Source organism: Halichoerus grypus, chromosome 2 (assembly GCF_964656455.1).
Source record: "Halichoerus grypus chromosome 2, mHalGry1.hap1.1, whole genome shotgun sequence".
In the NCBI taxonomy this organism is placed as follows: Eukaryota; Metazoa; Chordata; class Mammalia; order Carnivora; family Phocidae; genus Halichoerus; species Halichoerus grypus.
Window position 1 is genome coordinate 114402242 of NC_135713.1, and position 20691 is coordinate 114422932.

At 40.6% G+C, this 20691-nt stretch overlaps 1 protein-coding gene across 5 annotated transcripts in view; it reads left to right on the top strand.

Annotated features, from left to right (window-relative positions):
* The window catches only part of PRELID2 (PRELI domain containing 2), a 58619-nt gene that overhangs the window by 28456 nt on the left and 9472 nt on the right, over positions 1-20691 (top strand). For 2 of the 5 annotated variants that reach the window (XR_013445816.1, XR_013445817.1), the window contains 2 exons: positions 252-357; positions 15392-15539. Coding sequence is in view for 3 of the 5 variants with exons in the window: in XM_078067348.1 (XP_077923474.1) it covers positions 252-357; positions 7912-7962 (157 nt within the window). In the remaining 2 variants the exon portion in view is untranslated. Of the gene's footprint in view, positions 1-251; positions 358-5255; positions 6254-7911; positions 7978-15391; positions 15540-20691 lie in introns of those variants that run through there. The other 3 variants (XM_078067348.1, XM_078067349.1, XM_036081543.2) reach the window with 3 other exon arrangements.

The window sequence follows — 20691 nt, forward strand, 5'->3', positions numbered from 1 at the left end:
GAGAACTTTTAAAATTCACTCTTTAACAACGTGGAACAAGTATTCTTTAATCTGAATAAAATAATTGTATGTATAAATTCTAAGTCTCTTTTTAACAAAACTTTTGTTGTAATAGGTAGTTATTGCATTGTTATGGGCATTGTTTTGTGTTGATCATAAGTGCTAATTATGCTGTTGGAAATCTGTAGTTAAATATCCAAACATAGAATGACATCAAAGATGCATTTTTTTGTTTTTTGTTTTTTTTACAGGACAGAGTTCATTCAGAGAGGCAGGATTTCAATCACAGGGGCTGGCTTTCTCAACTACATTTTGGAAACTTTTGCCAGCACGTTCTTAAGACAGGGTGCCCAGAAGGTAAGCTTGTTTCTGCTTTGAACCAACATTCATTTTAAGAAACCATGGAGATTCCCATTGGGTTATTGAATAAGGCTCATGAGCAGACATCATGAAAAAAAATACAGTTAATAAGCAAAAATAAATAGATGCAAAAATAATTATGTTTGCTAATTATTACATACATTTAAATCAAAGTAAAACTTAAGTACCATTTGTGACCCATTAAATTAAAAAAATGACAGTGAAGAATATGTAATAATATGGGAAATTCTTAGAGTCTAAGTAAGAGATATAATCAGAATGAATAATTATATTTTCAGTATATACAGAATGATGACAACTATTTCCAAAAAAAAGATAACCGCTAATATTTATTGAGCACTTACTTGTACCAATGTAAAAAGAATTTTTTATTTATCATCTCATTTAATCCTCAAACCTTTGAAGTAACTATTTTTATGAGCTCCTGGTGGTCAGTTCTTATGGTTTTCAAACTCCATACTTGTGGGAGCTCAGGCTTCCATGAAGGTGTTTCAGAGGCCACATTACGGTTCTAAGGTCTATACCCTGTTTTAAGTAGTACTATTCTATTTTTACATCTGTCTTTATGTAGAGCTGTATATGTGCTATTTTCTTGCCTTCATAGCATTATTTTCAAAACTTCTTTAGGGTAAAGTCTGTTCCTTTTGCATGATTATATACTTATTACAGGTGTTTTGCAGTATTGGCAAATTCATTTTTATTGACTTGCTTTATTTATAATATTTTACTTTTTAATTATTGTTGTTATTATTAATTGTGATGAGGAGCATAATCACTTACTTCCACGATTTACTCAGGACTAATGCTATGCATATGTTACCTTGTTTTGTTTTGTAGAATACTAGGTTTAATGGCTATTAATTGTGGAACAATAGGTTTAATAGTAGGTTTAATGGCTGGTCTGAAGGAATATTGTTATGACCCCAGAGATTTTCTGGGTAACGAACCTTTGTTCTCCCTTTGCAGATCTAGGTTCAGGAATGAACCTGGACCACGATGTGTTAGTCTGGGAGGCTGAGGGTGATGAGTGAGTGTTTGATCCTGTACCGTACTCCATAAACATACTGTCAGGGTTAATGTGTTCCTGGCCTAGAGGTGCATAGACCAGCCCAGCCTGTTTAAGCTGGGTGTGAAGTGGGTAGCTGAGCTTCTGGAAGGTCTGATGTGACCTTTACACAGAGATGACTGCAGGTTGTTCTGCTCTATTGCAAAGTATGCATGTGTAAAAACCCCCATGTTCTGCAAAACTGATGGGGCTAAAAGTAATGGGGCTGATGAGAAGAATAATTTCATTGCCATATCCCTGAGAGAGTTTTCTTGTACATTCTTTTAATCAAGATCGACAAGGTTTTTCAAACTTTTTCATATTTCAGATGGTAAATATGTTAGGCTTTGTGGGCCAAAAGGCAAACTGGAAATATTATGTTGGTACTTTGTAACAAGAGAGAAACAACTTTCCATAAATTTTGTATTGACAAAATTAAAATATAATAATAATTGAATTTTATTTGTAGTATAGTTCTTCTAATCAGAAAAATGGGATTCTGTTTTGTGGGGGAACGTAACAGTTAGCTAAATTGTGACTCAAAGTTAGTGTTCCCTACCATCAGTTGCAAATATTCGTTTGTAAAAACCATTCTTATTTGGCCTGTGGGCTATGTAGTTTGCCAACCCCCACTTTAGATACATGAATATTCTTTTTTAAAATCTTTTATTTTATTTTTTAAAGATTTTATTTATTTATTTGAGAGAGAGAATGAGAGAGAGAGAGAGAGCACAAGAGGGGGGAGCGAGAGAGAGAGAAGCAGACTCCCCGCTGAGCAAGGAGCCCGATGCGGGACTCGATCCCGGGACTCCAGGATCATGACCTGAGCCGAAGGCAGTCTCACTCAACCAGCTGAGCCACCCAGGCGCCCCTAGATACATGAATATTCTTTGATTAATTCAGGTGGGTGTATATTTGACCTGTCCATCAATTTGAACCTATCAATGACTTTTAACCATACACAGGTATGGATATTCTGATCCTGTGAGATGCATGAAGTAGACACTCTTAGTCCCATTGTATTAATGAGAAATGTCTTGAAGGAGTAAGTGCATCTGATATGTGGGTGGCTGCTAGCCTGCCTTCCTTTTTCTGACACATACATGCTGAGCATGTGCTTTATGTTAGGCACTGCGTTAAGCATAGGGTACATGGATTTACTCAAGGTCATGCGACTAGGAGAGTGGAGTCTGGACTCACATCCCCATCTTTTACAACAAGTCTTACTCCGTGCCCCTTTACTGTCAAGTTATGTTCCAATAAATGAAGCAGCATGTTTGCCTCCTTAGCACCATGCTGCGTATTAGATGCATTTATGTTGTGGTCTTACTCCTTCTGTAGTTATTACGACTCTTTGGTTGCAAGTAACAGAAACTACTTTAGGCTAGCTCACTGTAAGGGTACAAGGGTGGTGAGGCGGGCAGCCTTCAGAATGGTCTGCCCTGGGACGGAGAGCTGCCAGGAACCCATAGTATTCCTTCTTTAGCACTTGTCCGTAAGAGTATGCATCTGTTTTATTCTCTTTCTCTGCTCCACAGACTGTAGAATGTGATGTGGGCCTCCATAGTCCAGGTGTGTATGTTATGTAGAGTTCTGGCCAACAAAGAGGCTGTCTGCTTATTTCATTCATTTCCAAATTCTTTGGGAGGGACTCTTGTTGTCCTTTCATGGGTCAAGCATGGCCAGGTGGGTGGAAGTCAAGTTTTACGAATAAGGCTCGACTTGGGCTGTGAGTTTGTGGGTCAGGGTCGGGATGTCACGTCCCAGGGAAAGGGGTGGTGGGATGTGCCAATATTCCCAAAGGCTTCTGGCATGGTCTCACAGTAGATTCTGTGTTCTTGATGGCAGAGAGGGGGTTTTATATTTTTATTATTATTATTTTTTAAGATTTTATTTATTTATTCGACACAGAGAGACAGCGAGAGAGGGAACACAAGCAGGGAGAGTGGGAGAGGGAGAAGCAGGCTCCCCGAGGAGTAGGGAGCCTGATGCAGGGCTCGATCCCGGTACCCTGGGATCATGACCTGAGCCAAAGGCAGACGCTTAACGACTGAGCCACTCAGGTGCCCCGAGAGGGGGTTTTATTAATCTTAATCCCAATTCCCCTCAACCCACAGTAGCTTAGGCAGTGCTCCTACATTTATGTGGAAATGAGTAGAAAGGAGATAGAATGCACAGCTACATCTCAGTTGGTTTCTGATGAATATGATCTGGAAATCATCAAGTGACTTCAAATTTTTAAAGTGAGGAATCCAACTAATTCCTCTTTTTTTCTCACTTTTGCTCAGAAGTAAGAATATGCTTTTCTTGCTAGGTTTTGCCTTTTCTGACTTTCCTCTTTTTTTTTTTTTTTTTCCAGAGGCTTAGTTTAATGAGTTAGCTTTTCAATTTTAGGAGCCACTCGTGCTAAATTGTCTTTTACCTTTTATCCAAGTGCTGATGTTTTCCGGTATCAGCCTGACTTCGTGATAAACCTTCACAGCTGAGCCTGCATAAATGGCTTTTGTGGGAGTTACCGTGAGAGTGTTTTAGGTGACTTTATTTTCACTTTAGGACTTTATCCTTGAGGCTGTTTAGTGATGGTGAAGATGGGATCTGATATCTATTTTTATCCAGAGAAAGCACAATGAGGCACTCACAAAGTTTGTATCTCTGTGTTTGTCAGTTAGAAGCTGGCCCTGGATGCGGGCCCCCAAGGTGAGGTCACTTGTATTTCTGTGCTTCCAGAGGTTGTGCAACTGCTTTTCTCTCCTCCCTTTACCACTCGGAGGTGACTTGCAGTTCGGGGGCCTTTCTGACACAAGTGTTGACTTTTCATATATCACTTGGATCTCACTTTCATCTTAGAATGGAAGTATGTGGGCAGGTGAATGGGGATTGCCCTCTGGTAGCCAAATCAACAACTATGGTGTTTTTTTTTTTTTTAATTATGTTATGTTAATCACCATACAAGTGTGTTTTTGAAATAGAAGCTGTTCTAACTTCTAGCCCACTAAAGCCCCTTGTTTTTGTAATGTGGCACAAATAACTTTATCCCTCTGGATCCTAAATTTAATTGTCTACAAGGTGGGAATTTAAGATTTTTTTTTAAAGATTTCATTTATTTATTTGAGAGAGTGAGCGAGAGAGCAGGAACAGGAACAGGGGAGAGAGAGAAGCAGACTCCCCGCTGGGCAGGGAGCCCGACTCGGGGCTCCATCCTGGGACTCCCAAGATGAGGACCTGAGCCAAAGGCAAATGCTTAACCGACTGAGCCACCCAGGCGCCCCACGAGGTGGGAATTTTAATGCAGTCCCACAAATAGGTGTGAAAACTATGTTGAAAGTTTTCAGTAGATTGAAAAACACAGGTTAAATACACAGAAGGTGTTCTTCCTGTTTTCAAGAATTAAAAAAAAATCTAACTCACATGCTTCTTTTTCATACTTTCTTTTTATGGTTACATGTTTGTTTGTTTCTCTTCAAATTCATCTGAACACACAGTAGATTTTCAACTCAGAAGTTTAGTTCCACAAACACTTTGGGTATCCACTATGTGCTAGGCACTGGGTAGGATGCTGGAGACACAAGTAGGAAGGAGAATTCACAAGAGTGGAATCTGTGCGTTCTACAGCTTTATTTCACAGGTATCTAGGAGCTTGGAGTGGAAAGCCTGACAGGCAATGAATAAACATCTGCTGATAATGAGAATTTATTGAGCCCCACTTGGTGTCCGGTGCTTAGCACTATGGTCAGTGCTGAGAAGAATATTAAAATAACAACTGTACTTATAAGAGGTTACTAGATGCCAAGCACATTACCTAAATTACTTTTCTTTCTTTTTTTTAAAGATTTATTTACTTATTTGAGAGAGAGAAGGAGAGAGAGAAAATGAGGGGGCAGAGGGAGAGAGAGAACCGAAGCAGACTCCCTGCTGAGCCCGATGCGTGGCTCCATCCCAGGACGCTGAGATCATGACCTGAACCAAAATCAAGAGTCAGACATTTTAACCAACTGAGACACCTGGCCCCCCCCTCCCCAATTACTTTTCTAAACAACTCTGTGACATAGGAACTCTTACTCCTATATTATGCATTGGGAACCTGAGGCCCCAAGCGATAAAGCAGTTTTCTCAAGGTCACAGAATTAGTGAGTGGTGAACTTGGGATTTGAACCCTAACATCACTGGCTCCAGCGTGTACTGTTAATGAGTATACCCACTGCCACATTCATGCACTCTGCACTCAAGCCCCCGCATGTGCGGCAGCAGACGTGGTGTGCTTGCGAGAGCCAGAGCAAGGGGATATGGTATTTACAGTAAGGACGGAGGAATGCAGAAGCAAGGAATTCAGTTGCAATGGAAGAACTTGGACTGGACCAGGGGAACGAGGGCTATGATATTGGTTTCGAATGGCTAGAGAGCGTCCTTCCTTCTGGTCCGAGCCCCTCCCCCCCCCACTCGTTTTATCCAGATTCTACCTGACCTAAATTCCAGAGTGCCAGGCAGGTGGAGGGTATGTTCAGCTGTTAATGTTATATACTTTTTTTCTGCTTTCCTCTGGATCATGGGTTTGTTTTTGTGCTGTCTTAAAAATATCTTTATATTACAAAAGAAAATTTCAGTGGCATTTTTCACAGAAATAGAATAAACAGTCCTAAAATCTGTATGGAAGCAGAGAAGACCCAAATAGCCAAAGCAATCTTGAGAAAGAAGCTGGAGGCATTGTGCTCCCTGAGGTCAAACTATATTACAAAGTTGTAGTCATCAAACCATTATGGTATTGCCTAAAAACAGACACGTAGATCAAAGGGACAGGATAGAGAGCCCAGAAATCAACCCATTCTTATTCAATCAATTAATTTATAACGGAGTAACCATGAATATACAGTAGGGAAAGGACAGTCTCTTCAGCAAATAGTACTCGGAAAACTGGACAGCTACATGCGAAAGAATGAAACTGAACCACTTTCTTATACCATACACAAAAAACAAGAGCAAAAACCCTAAACAAATGTTAAAAAAAATGGGCAGAGGAACCAAATAGACATTTTTCCAAAGAATGCATACAGATGGCTAACAGGTACATGAAAAAATGTTGAATGTCACAAATCATCAGGGAAATGCAAATCGAAATCACAATGAGAATACCACCTCACACCTGTCAGAATGACTGGTATCAATAAACAAGAAATAATCAGTGTTGGTGGTGGGAGAAAAGAGAACCCTCGAGCACTGCTGGTAGGAATGTAGGTTGATGCAGCCACTGTGGAAGACAGTACGGAGGTTCCTCAAAAAATTAAAAATAGAACTATCCTATGATCTAGCAATTCCACTTCTGGGTATTTATCCAAAGGAAATGAGAACACTAACTCAAAAGATATATATACCCCCGTGTAAATAATGAATTATTTACATTAGCCAACATACGGAAACAACCTAAATATCCACTGACGGATGAGTGGATAAAGAAGATGTGGGATACACACACACACACACACACACACAGGAATATTATTTAACCCTAAAAAAGAAGGAAATCTTGCCATTTGCAACAACATGGATAGGACCTTGAGGGTATTATGCTAAATAAATAAGTCAGAGAAATACAGATACCATATAATCCCACTGATTTGTGGAATATAAAACAAAAGCAAAAACCAAGTTCATAGATACAGAGAACAAATTAGTGGTTGCCAGGGGTGGTTATAAAATAAATACGATGGGGTGTAGAGTACAACACAGTGACTATGGTTAATAATACTGTATTGCATATTTGCACGTCGCTAATAGAGTAAATCTTAAAAACTCTCATCACAAAAATGAATTCTGTAATTATGTATGGTGATGAACACTAACTAGACTTACTGTGGTGATCATTTCACAGTACATACAAATATTGAGTCATTATGTGGTACACCTGAGACTAGTATAATGTTGTATGCCAGTTATACGTCAAGAACAAAACATACCTGTGAAGGTGATGTTGGGAATGGTGTGGTTGGTGACATACGAGACGAGACAGAAAATGTCATCCATCAGTTGGAAAGTTCAGGGAATCATGGATCCTGAGCTGCTGATCAAATCCAGATTCAAGCACTGCACACAGACTTTCTGGCTCTGACTCCTGGGGACACAATAGAGGACAAGCTGTTGAGTACATGCGATGATCTGAAGTTTGGGAAGTGGAGCGTTAGATAAGAGGAAGCATGAGTTTTCCAGATGTTACTTGACTTGCTAAAATCATAAATCAAGAAGTAGAGGAAGACCTACAGTAAAGATTGCCTGATTCCTCCCACTCTATTAAAAACTATAGTAAAGATTTTTTATTGTGATAATGTTACATAAAATTTACCAGTTTGACTATTTCTAAATGCAGTCTGCTGTGCATTAAGTACATTCAGTGTTGTGTAACTATCAGCACCATCCAAATCCAGAACTTTTTCATCTTCCTAATAATAACTCGGTTAGCCATTAAATATTAACTCCCCGTTCCTCTCTCCTCCCAGCTCCTGGCAACCACCATTTTATTTTTTATCTCTGTGAATTTGACTTCTTGAGGTACTTCATGTAAGTGGAATCATACAATATTTGTGCTTTTTGTGTCTGGCTTACTTCATTTAGCTTAGTGTTTTCAAGGTTTATCAATGTCATAGTGTGTGTCAGTGTTTCTTTTTAAGGCTGAGTGGTATTGCATTATGTATTTGTACCACATATTATTTGTTTATTCATCCGTCAGTGGACACTTGGGTTTCTTCCACCTTTTGGCTATTGTGAATAATGCTGCCGTGAATATGGGTCTATAAATACCTGTTCAAGTCTTTGCTCTCAATTCTTTTTCTGGATTTTGTGGTAATTCTGTTTTAATTTTTGAGGAACTGCTTAAAAGTTTGTTTTTGAGATAGCTAGCTCTCTTTGTCCATGGCAGCAATGGACTGTACCATTGCTGTGTATTTTTCTCAAGTCCGTCCAGAAGAGTGGTGCTAAATAGACTCTACTCTTGGCTGGTGACACCAGCAAGTGTGGCATATGGTGCTCTCCTCAGTCTGAGAGGCATTCAGTTGTCTCTTGACTCCGCCATAGTCTCTGTCTCTCTGTCGTAATTTCAGGTTCTCGTGGACAGTTTCGATCCATGATAGGTTGGAAGTGTTGAAAAGTGCCATAGACAAGTGGCACACTGGATACCACTTAAGTACATATTTTAACTTGCCTTGAGGTAAGCAAGCACGTTCAAAAAATAGATGAAGAAAACAGAGAGAAGGATCTGACAGAAAATAGGGACTGAGGGAAGTCTGAGACACATGAAAGGCTTCATACACATTTCTGCAGCCTAGGGGAATGGCCAACAGCTGTGAAGCAGGGCTGGGTTGAGCCCAGGCCAGTCAAGTCCCACCTCAGGGATCCTGGGAGAAGGACACAGCAGAGAGATCGGGCTATTCCCTGGGCACGTGTAGCTCTGCAGGTGCTCTCCAGTTATGGGAAGCTAGGCCTTGGGTCTTGGTTTTCAGCCTTTTCTTCATTAGCACCCACCCATACCCAGTGAACCTTTTCAGACTTTTTTTTTTTTTTCTATTTGTCCCCCTCCCCATGAACTATTAATACCATGGAGATACTGATTATCTGTTTATACACTTATATTATGCCTTTGCTTTATACATAAAAAGTATAAGATATTTTTCACTCCCCAAAATAAATTGTCACCTTGTGTTGATGTGGTTCCCACTGCGAAAAGTATGCTTCATACCACACTGGTTGTAACTGTCTCCATCTCCCCCAAATTCAGTCACCAGTCCCCTGGCCCCCGGACCCCCAAAATTCCAAACCAAAATCAAAAGAACTTTTTGGTGGACTCCCACGTGGTTCTTGCAGATTTCCCCGTATTATTCTTCTGGGAGAGGCTTAGGAGATAATATGGGTAATAACACTCTTGTCATGCAAGTGTTCTTTTTTAGCCCTGTTGTCTCTGTGCTTGGAGACACTTGTACAAATGCTGTGGAAATGCAGAGCTCTCGTGATGCACTGGCGTAGAGGTTTTTTTTTTCCCCCTTAAGTTTGTGAAGTACATTTTCAGTGTGTACTAAAATAATTTGTTATCCTAGCCACTCTCCTGGCAAGGCCCCATTATTCGTCCCCTCATTATTCTTGTGTTGATCGGGAGGCTGAAGCGGAGCGAGGCTGAATTCAACAGCATGTGAAATATTTGTCACCGAAACAATGTGGGCAAGTCAGACAGTTTGAACATCACTTTAAAGAAGGTCTGGCCTACACACGCTACAGCTAAAGATATCTGAACATGCTGTTTCCTTAGGGTGTTTATAAAAATCCATTTTAATAGTGGAATATAATTCTCTGAGACAGAAGGTACTATTCTTGGGTATATACCAGTATATATAAATGTGTGTGTATGTGTATATGTACACACACACTGTACACAACACACACACACACACACACACACACATGCACACATACACTGAGACACTGTCTTTGTAGTAGTCCAAGTGGGCATTTGAAAAACCTGGCTGCTATTTGGTCGCATCATCTTTGTAAACTGTATTAGTCATCTGTGACTATATAACACATTATCCCGGCACTCCACAGCTTACAACAACACACGTTTATTGTCTCTCAGTTTCTGTGGGTCAGGAGTCCGGGCATGGCTTAGTTGGGTCTTCTGCTTCAGGGTTTTAGATATAATCAAGGTGTTGGCTGGGGCTGTGATCTTATTGGAAGGCTCTATGGGGAAGATTCAGTTCCAGATGCATTCACATGGTTGCTGGTAGGATTCTACCAGCCTCCCTTGGTTCCTTGCCATACGGGGCCCTCACGACATGGCAGCAAGCAAGAGAGGAGGCAGGAGATTGCTAGCAAGGCGGAAGCCATAGTTTTTGTTACCTAATCATACAAGTGACATCCATTTTTTTTTTTGTATTGTGTTCATGAGATGTAGCCCACCCTCAAGGGAAGGGGATTACACAGGGCATAAATACCAAGGGGCAGGAATCACTAGGAGCAGTGTCAGTACTGCTCACCATACTGACCTCAGCTGATTGGTATGTCAAGTTGCATGCACAACTGTTAAATTCTTTTTGACATATATTGGGAATTGATAATAATTAGAAGTTGGTAAGGGTCAGCTGCACCCTCAAAACCTTACTACCAGCTTATAAAAAAGTTCTGCAACATGTACATTTTGTTAACCCTTTGTTTAGAAGTAGGCACAAAATAGTTTACCTGTTTTATCAGTTTGATTAAATCTCTGTCCTTTTGGGTGCTCTGACCATGAATCGCATCAGCAGTGTCTCAGTGTATGTGTGCATGTGTGTGTGTGTGTGTGTTGTGTACAGTGTGTGTGTACATAATTTTAATACTCATTAACTCACTGAAAGCAGAGCTGACACTATTCCAAAGGCAGGATTCAGCTGTTTTAAAGATAGCATCAGGCAGCCAAATCTTCTGATCCAGTGGGTGGTCATAGGACCATCTAGGCATAAACCCTGGGTGCCATCCCTAAAGTTGGCTGGCATAGGGCTTGCTGGATAGAATCTTAGACCTTCATTGTACAAGGATGGGTATGTCTCTGGAAATTTGAGCTGACCCTTGTATCTTAAGTTCCCCTAATTAATTTAACGAGAGTCCATGTGGCACATTCACTAGGAAGTCACTAACTTTACCAGTGGAAATTCACAATTTTAACATTCCTTATTCCAATTATCAAAGCCCCTGCTGTTTGTTTTCAAGGATAAAGGAAACTGAAGTTTCTGGAGAGTAGGTTTGCTGATTAGAATGCTCATAGCCCAACCTGTAGAGCCCGAAGCCTGCACTGGGATGACTGACTGTCCCTGGTGTGCGGTGTGAACTAACACGGGCACCATAATAGGATACTGTATGTGCTGACATATTTAGAAGCAAATTATAGATATCCTCATAATCATGTACCAGATTTCAGTTCCTGAACCTAGGATATTCTGCCTTTAGAAAGATTAGTTAGCATGAAACAAGGTTTTGGTTGTGTGTTTAACATAAGGATTGAATGTGAAGCTTTAGAGAAGTGCTCTTCGGTCCATGCTCTGGTTTTTTCACTTCCTAGATGTCGCATTTCACATCTTGGACCCTCAATTTTTTCATCTCTAAATTGGAGTGATAGTGGTGTACTTCATAGGGATATTTTAAAGATTAAGTATGGCTGGCAAATAAAGAAACTTCAAGAATTACTAGCATTAAGAGAAGTTCTCTGATAAGAAAGATATTTTTATATGTAAATACCCTCTTACATACTTACCTGAACAAAAATTTGATTGCAGCAGTTTATGGTTTTTAAAAATTATTTTTTATTATTTGTTTAAATCCGTAATTTTAATACTCATTTTATCCACATTTAACATTTTGATTTAGTTCCTTCTATGTGTCTTTGTGTATGTTGGCATACATATGTATGTCTGTATGTATGTATGGTATTTTTCTGAAAGACAAAATTGGGATTTTTTTTTTAAAGATTTTATTTATTTATTTAATTGACAGAGAGAGACAGCGAGAGAGGGAACACAAGCAGGGAGAGTGGGAGAGGGAGAAGCAGGCTTCCCGAGGAGCAGGGAGCCCAATGTGGGGCTCGATCCCAGGACCCTGGAATCATGACCTGAGCTGAAGGCAGTCACTCAACCAACTGAGCCACCCAGGCGCCCCCGACAAAATTGGGATTATTCTGTTTAGTTAGCCCATCTTTTTCATTAATGGACACCCTGTTAACATTTTCCTTGAAAACATGAGTTTTGATGCCTTCATAATAGTCCATTGGCAGAATTGCTTTTCTTGTTGGTTTCTATTTTTTTCCACCATTATAGATAATATTGTGGTAAATCCATGAATACAAATGCTTGTGTATATTTCTCATCACTTCCTGGGTTAAAGAGTGTGCACATTTTTAAGACCTTTGATGTGAATCGCTAAATTTCTTTACAAAAGAATTTTTGCCAGTTTGTAGCTTCCACCAGAAGCCAACTGGGTATTACCAGTTTTCTTGCTGTGTGACTTGAATGAAGGACCTAACCTCTTAGAACTTCATTTGTCATTAGGAAATCAGGGTTCATTATTCTACCCTCATAGGGTTATTGTGAAGAGGAAATGAAATTGTTAGCTCCAGTCTTCTGATGCCTACTCCAAAGACATTGAAAGTTAATGCTTCTGTCATTAACTAATTGTTTGACCTCAGTCCTCCTCCACGCTAATGGTGTTGCCTTGGACTGGTTGCCCAGAGCTGCTCAGTTCCTCATCTGTGAAATGAATGTCTAGTAGACACACATGCATGGTAGTCACTACCCTAAAAAAGAATGGACATTTCAAAACCCAGTAATTCTAAGATAAGAGGAAGACAGCAAATAAAAGTGTCATTCAAAAGAATAAATAAAAGTCACCAGTATGACATATAAACATCAGTATAATAATCTGCTGACTGCATGTTGGAGACTTGTATTTCCTTCCTGGTTATGTGAATCTTTTCAAGATTTTTTATTGCTAGATCAGTTAAATGATGGTAACGGCCCTCTGCTTACCTATCCCTTCCCCGTCAGCTCAGCTTGTCCTGCTTTCTCTAGAGTTTTAGTCCCAAGCAATGTAGCCTTTGTAGTGAAAACCTCTCGGTGAAAATAAGAATGCTGTGAGTGATAACAGTCTTTGGTCCTTTCCCTGAGTTTAAGTCAATGCCTTTACCTTGACTGTGAGACTTAAGAATCCAGAATCCCGTGATGGCTCATTTGAACCCATCAGGGTTGTAATAGCTGCTCAGTGGTAAAACTTTGGGGGAAGCCCTGCAGTCAGCCGGCTGCAACTGTGGGGCATTGCCTGCTGTGAAACTCGATGAGCCTGAGAAGGTAGGCCCTTCGCTGAAATGGCAGGAAGTGGTTTCTTGAGCCCTACGTGTGTCACTGGCATTATTTGCCTAGTGATCGGAAGTCATGTCTCCACACATCATGCAGCATTTATTTTTTTAAAAATTTTTTTAAATTTAAATTTATTTTATTATGTTAGTCACCATACATTACATCATTAGTTTTTGATGTAGTGATCCATGATTCATTGTTTTCGTGTAACACCCAGTGCTCCATGCAGTACATGCCCTCTTTAATACCCATCACCAGGCTAACCCATCCCCCCACCGCCCTCCCCTCCAGAACCCTCAGTTTGTTTCCCGGAGTCCATAGTCTCTCATGGTTCATCTCCTGCTCTGATTACCGCCCCCCTTCATTTTTCCCTTCCTTCTCCTAATGTCCTCCATACTATTCCTTATGTTCCACAAATAAGTGAAGCCATATGATAATTGACTTTCTCTGCTTGACTTATTTCATGCAGCATTTAATGCAGGGACCAAGAATCAGGAAATCGGGTGGGGGCCCTGCCTTGGCTGCACTCAGTGGCCACATTGCTTGGACTGGTTGCTCTGAACTTCAGTATCATCTTTTATAAATCAGAGATTGCACTAGGAGGGTTGGTTTTAATTCTGACATGATGTGATTTTTTTTGGAGCCATCCCTCCTTTCCCTCAGTGTGTAAATACCAAGATTTAAAAATTTTTTCTGACAAATTGTCTTTAAGCCTGCATAAAAATCCAAGAGTTTAAGTTAAGTGGGGATCCAGGACCATCAGAGATATTTCATGTAACAAGTAGATGGTCAAGGGTTGAGGTGGTGGCAATAAAATATTTAAAAATGATAAACATGCTTTCATAAAATACTAGTTAGCAAGGGGGGCTGGTAAGCATGTGGTAGGGATGTTACAGTTTCATTTTATAGTCCTATTCATGTGAGCTAAATAAAGTGCTTATTACAAAAGATTTGTAGGAGTTGTAGGGGTCTTTGAGCTGTTGGTACCCCATAATAGACATGTTGCCTTATTTTTAATCCATGTTTTCTGAAAACACAGACTGTTCTGGAAATTTGGAAAAAACCAGATACAGTATTAATATTAACTGTAATCTTTTGAGTTTTACCATGAGCCAAGCACTGCACTATTTTATGAGCAGTGGGTTCTCCCAGTGACTCTGAGAGAGAGTCCATTTTACAGATGAGGGAGTGGCGGCACAAAAGTTATTTTACTTGCCCAGGGTCATCAAGCAGCAGGTGGCAGAGCTGGAATTCCAGGGGATCTGACCTCAGAGCCCATCTTCTTAACTGCCTACTCTTTGACTCCCTGACCTGGAGGGCAGAATCCTTTCCCCCAAAGAGCTTGACTGGGGAGACAGGACAAATGCATGACTGGTCTCCATCAGCTTGGGGTATGACCTTGGAGTCAGATGACCTTGAAGTCAACACTTGTCAGAACATAGAGAAAATGTCATCTCCGTAACACTTACTGTGGTACTTACTTGCTTTCCTAATGCTCCTTTACTCTCACACCCACCCAGGAATCTTTGGAGATTTGGGAGCCATGTTCTCCCCACTGTTCTGGATAGACTTTCCAAGCAATCTATTACTTTTCTGAGTTCGCTCTCCCACTCTGTTGTGCTAAATTCAAAAACAGAGACAATAAGAAAATAGGTATTTGTGGCCGCCATAAATCTTCACATACCTCATATAAACCTAAGGCAGACACAGAATTGAAGACTGAAACAGCGCTGGCCAGGTGGCATTGAAATACTGGAAAAATTGGGGCTGTGTCTGCAGATTGTGTGGATTAAATGCATTTGAGGCACAAATCTTTTGTGGATCAAATCTATTGTAGGACTGGACTTGAATTCAGCTGGGTTCTTTGTGCTAAATTAAGATTCTTAGTTTGACCAAAAGGCCAGGAAAATGTCATTGAGGCTTCTCAGATCAGGAGTTAATACAGAATTCTGGGTAGAGCAACTTGAATTGCAAAGGTAATTTAATTTCTTAAAGGTACATCCAATAGTTAAACGTCAGTTGTGTGCTTAAGCCCTGCAGCATACTAATTAAATGCTCTGTGAGTTCTCCGAGGTGTCCAGCTGTTCCCTTGATCGTTCTTCCTTCTCTGTAGGTGGGATTTCTTATTCTGTGTCCCCACTCTGTGGGAGAATTTCATCTCTTGCTGAATGACCCCTTTGGTTGTGCCCACCCTCTGTGGGAGTTGTGGTACCAGGCAGAGCCCCAGAAGGAGAGGGGGAGAAGGCTGGAGAGCCTGCCAGGTAAGGAGGAAAGAAGCCTGTGGCTTGTGAACCCAGGTTTGTTGGAGTGATATTTCTTTGTCACTTCCCATTTCTTTGGAATCCCACTTGCTGCCTGGGATTTGACCATTCCCTCCCTCCCTCCCTCCCTCCCTTCCTTCCTTCCTCCCTCCCTCTTCCCTTTTTTTCTTCCTTCCTTCCTTGAGGGGGGTAGGGAGGGGCAGAGCGGGGAGAGGGAGAGAGAGAATCTTAAGCAGGCTCCAGGCTCATCGCGGAGTCCAACAGGGGCTCGATCTTAAAATCCTGAGATCATGACCTGAGCCAAAATCAAGAGTTATCAGACTTAACCGACTGAGTCACCTTGACTCCTTATTTCTTGTCTAGCTTTCTTCCTTAGAGTCTAGCTAAATTATGTTTCTGTTTTTCTCTGAATTTTGTTAGTAAAGGAAAATGGTGGATTTTTGAGAGTTAATTAACTCCTTTCGTATTGACACCAATTTAAGAAGAATTTAAAGGCTATAATTAAAAAAAGTTCTCAGTTGATGGCCTCTGGTGGGGATGTTGCTTTTTTACTTTTGAAGATACTAACATTTTTTAAAGCTTACTGGTTTTTCTCTTCACTTCTTGATATGTTTGAGTATTTCATAATTTAAAAAATGGCTGCACTTCTCCCAAACAGGCTCTTTCAGTCTGTATATAAAAAAAAAAAATTAAGGTTTTGTTTAAAATGTTTTTGTGTAGGCGTTACCTGCACATAAATGTTTTAAAATATATATTTTCAGCAGAGCCATATAAGTTCTTTTGCCCTAGATCTCTTTGAAAACCAGCAGAATGCCCTGTACTGATCAGCTGTGTGACCTTGAGTAACTGACCTTAATTTCTGAGTCTCGTTTTCCTCATCTGTAAAGTGAGGATAATATTGGAATCTACCTCATCAAGTACTTATGAGAAGTAAATGAGTTATATGCATGAAATGCTCAGGACAGGACTTGGCACACAGCAGATAATCAGTTGTTATTATTTAAAAAGAAAAATGCAAGGAAGTTATAAGCAAAAACTTATTTTTCCTATTAAGGCTGCAGACAGTTATTTAGAGGTTATGATAAGTCTGTCTTTGAAGTCACTGGAATCCGAACTTAAAATCTCTGGGCCCTCTCTCATAGGGAGTGTACAGATCGAGCCTCTGGTGAAATGTGAATGATAGTACCTACCTTCCCAGCAGGACAATAAAAGGGAATAGTATAAAGAAGTGCTTAAAATATCTTGGCATACTCCAGAAATGATAACTGTTATCTTGCCATTATAGCTCAAATTGGCATGTTCTTTTCAGTCTTTTATGTGCAGATTTTAAACAGTCATAATTACAGTGTAAGTACAATTTCATGTCTTGCTCTTTTCAGGTAATATTATATCATAAATGCCTATCACAGCAACTGGAGAAACTGCAAAGCCAACATTTTAATGACTGCATAATACTTCATTAAGTTGTTATATAATAATTGATTGCCCTGTTTTTTTAGGATTGAACACTGAAGTCGTTTCCAAGGTTCCCATTAGAAGCGAGACCATGTGAAGCATCTTTATACTAGAATCTTTGATATTTTGTGTCATTACCGTAGAAAAGATTCCCTGAAGTACTGGTATCAGGATGTGGCGGTTTTCATGATTCTTTGTTTGCCTTAGTGAACAGGAGGCTTTGGTGCAGGGCTCAGCACTTTATCCTCAGCACCTAGTGCACAGTCAGTGCTCAGTAAATAGTTACTGAATTAGTGAACACATGTGCATATTACTGAATGATTTTCCGAATGTGCGAAGACTTTGTTTCTATCCTAGTTTTTAAAGATTTTTTGTTTATTTATTAGGGAGAGAGAGCGAGCATGAGCGGTGCAGGGGTGGGGGGGGTGGGGAGGGGTTGAAGAAGAGGGAGAAGCGGACTCCCTGCTGAGTTGGGAGCCTGACCTGGGGCTCCATTCCAGGGTCCTGAGATCATGACCTGAGCCGAAGGCAGACGCTTCACCGACTGAGCCACCCAGGCGCCCCTGTTTTTATTCTGTTTTATTTAAAAATAGTCTTAAAGGCAGCGAAACTTTTTAGCCATTGGGGTAATAGGAAAGGTAATAACAGGTCATATTTGTTGAGCACTTTCTATGCCCTAGGCATCATCCTCAGTACTTACGTGTGTTACCTCCTTCAGTTTGCATAACACTGCTCTGCGGTAAGGACTGTTATGACCATTTTATAGATTAGGAGACAGTCTACTTGCCCCAAATCACACAGGTGGTGAGCGGTAGAACCCATGTTCACATGAGGCAGTCAGACCCTTAGTCTCTTCACCTGATGACTAGATTACATATCCCTCCTACTTTACTTTTCCAGCAGCTCGTCCCTTTCCATGTCAGCCAGTCTAACAAATGATATTCCAGGGAACCTGAATTTCTTGGCCAAATTCCAAACAAAGTGTGAATCAGGTGTCCCTGAGCCTGGAGGGTTTTGCTTTGGTCTCAGAATGGGAGCCAGAATTGCTTACAGGTGCTTGTTCTTTAAAAGGAGTCTCACCTTTGCAGTTCACCACGTGAAGGGTGTGCAAATTTTTTTTTTTTTAATAAACTGTAGCTTTTTTTATCGAAGGGAAGAATTTTATCACATTGTTAAACATTCAAGGCAGCTGGGAGATTTATAACGTCGTCCATGTGGGAGTTATTAATTCATGAAGGAATATCTGGGACCTAACAATACAAAGGATAAGATCCTAGGGATTAACCAATAATGCTTCCATTTAGTTAGCAATTGAAATAGAGCAATTTTTAAAGAGTATCAAATGTGCTATTACAACCATTTCTTCACTCTCTCTTTCCCCTTATCAGTTTATTATTTGATAATAATGGGGATAATGGCTGGGGACTTTAAAGAATATTTGCATCTGTGAGCACTACATGGTATTTTTTTTTCCCCTTTGCAAATAAATGACTCTTAAAAACAGCAGGTAGATTATCTTTAGACTATTATTTGCACATAGTGATTTTATGATTTAGTCATTTATTTGTAGCTTTTGTTCTGGTTGTTTGTGTTAATTTGTAGTATTAAATGCTTATACTTGCCACGGATGTCATGGTTCTGCCATACACTACACAGGTGACGTGAAGCATGGGGAGTGAAGATGAGCCCTCCTAGTTATATAGCTAAGGTTCATTACGGCCCTCCAGCTCAAAGCTGTAACCTCATATCTCATTCAGCCTCCCTGGGGTTTTATCCCCAAGAAATAATGAAAGGCTTTTTGTGGGAAGTAACAGCCTCACTAGTTTTTCGATAAAACCAAGGAATTCTAATTGGCAGATATTGTGTGAAAATAGAAATGTTACCTGTGCATGTGCCTGTCCTCCAGCTTCTTCCTAGTTCATGGGAGAGCTTCACTTGGTATGAACAGAAAACGAAGCGCATTTGGAGATGAGATGAGGTGCTTTTATCCTTAGGGCAGTTTCAAGAATTACATGTAGCTTCGTTTCAGCCCGCCTCCCCTAAATAGATAAATTAAAATCACCCAGATGTAGATGGAAATAACTTTGGGATGGCAGGAAGGACTATGCCTAGGGCAACGTGTCATTTTTTGGGGATTTGACTAAGAGAAGCCTGCAAATGTACCTTTTTAAGGAGGTGATGTATTGTGGGCTCAGTCACAAAAACCTGGGTGTGACTCTGGATTCTGCACTTACATAGCTGGGTGCTGTTGGTCAAGTTTCTGAGCCTCTGTGAGTCTCATTTTCTTCACGTCACTGACTTGTACGTTGAGTGTGAGGCTTAAATGAGACCAGGCCTATAATGTGCTTGGCACAGCCTAGTAGGGCCGTAGTCTTTCTATAAATAGTTCTTTCCTGTGATTTGGATTCTAGTTCTGTTCCTTTTGCTGAAGACCCTGTGACCTAGAGAAAGCTGGCTTACTCTGTGGGGCTCAGTGTTGTCAAACGGAAGTTTTAGTAACTCTTAGAGGTGATGTGAAGATCAGGTGAAATGTGCTTGGAGAAATCTGATCCAGGCATGAGGTGAGCCCTTGCTGACATATCCTCTGGGTCACTGACCATCCACTGAACGGGGGGGTGCCTGGTTGTGGGAGTCCCACTGTGAGGGGCCTGTAGTCAGATTTGGGTCTGCAAAGAAATCAATAGTCGCTTTTCAGGCCGCAGGGAGAAAGGGTGGGAATGCCTGACAAAAGTCTGTCATGTATCAGTAGCTTTATATGTTGCCTCAGTGAATCCTCACAGCAATCCTGCAAGGAGGCATGCTTGCTCACCTCCCTCCACCCATTGTATGGGTCCACAAACAAACCCATTGAGGTAAATACCCATTGTGGAAAGAGTTGGAGAAATCCAGGTTTAAATTTCAGGTTGGTCACTTACTCACTCTGTGACCCTGAGCAAGTTACTCTCCTCTTTGAGGCCCAGTTTCCTTACCTGGAAATGGTGAGAGTGAACGTGTCTTTTAGCTCAGGGGACTCTTGAGACGATTAACTGAGATAATTTCAGTATTGGTGAGATTTGGTGTGATGGGTTTTTGACTGAAATATGGCTTTTGAAAATTATATTTCCTTCAAAGGACACATGAGATATGAAGACGCAGTAGGCTGGCCTTACATGTAAAGAAAATTGTTGACGTACAGAAATTAATATGAATGTGGGTGAAAAGAAGGGGAGAGATCAAAGCAAAAGGAGAATTATCTGGGCATCTAGTGGATTGATTTATTCTGTTAGAGACAACAAGCATGCTGGTAATCATTTTATCTCTCAGAACAGGGAAGAAGCAAGGCGGAATTATGACTGTGCTTCAATTTGATGAATAGTGAATAAGTGCCGATAAAGGGAAGTGATAGGAGCCTTGTGTTTTAGTTTGTTTGTTAAAAGAGTTGGTACTGGGCCCCTTCAGTGTGCCAGGCACTGAGGCAGTGCCGCCTCAGTGTTGGGAAGACTGCCTTATAATGAGGACTGACAGATGGAATAGAGGTAGAAAGCCTCCCCTCCTTGGGGGTTTCTAAGCAGGCAACAGAAGATCGTTTGTCAGAAATGTCATGGATGGCATGTGGCACTAGGTTGGAGGCTGCCCTGTTGGTTAGTTAGTGGTGAAAAAGCCATATAGTCCAAGTCAGGAAAAATAAAATTATATATATGTCGTTTAAAAAAACTAA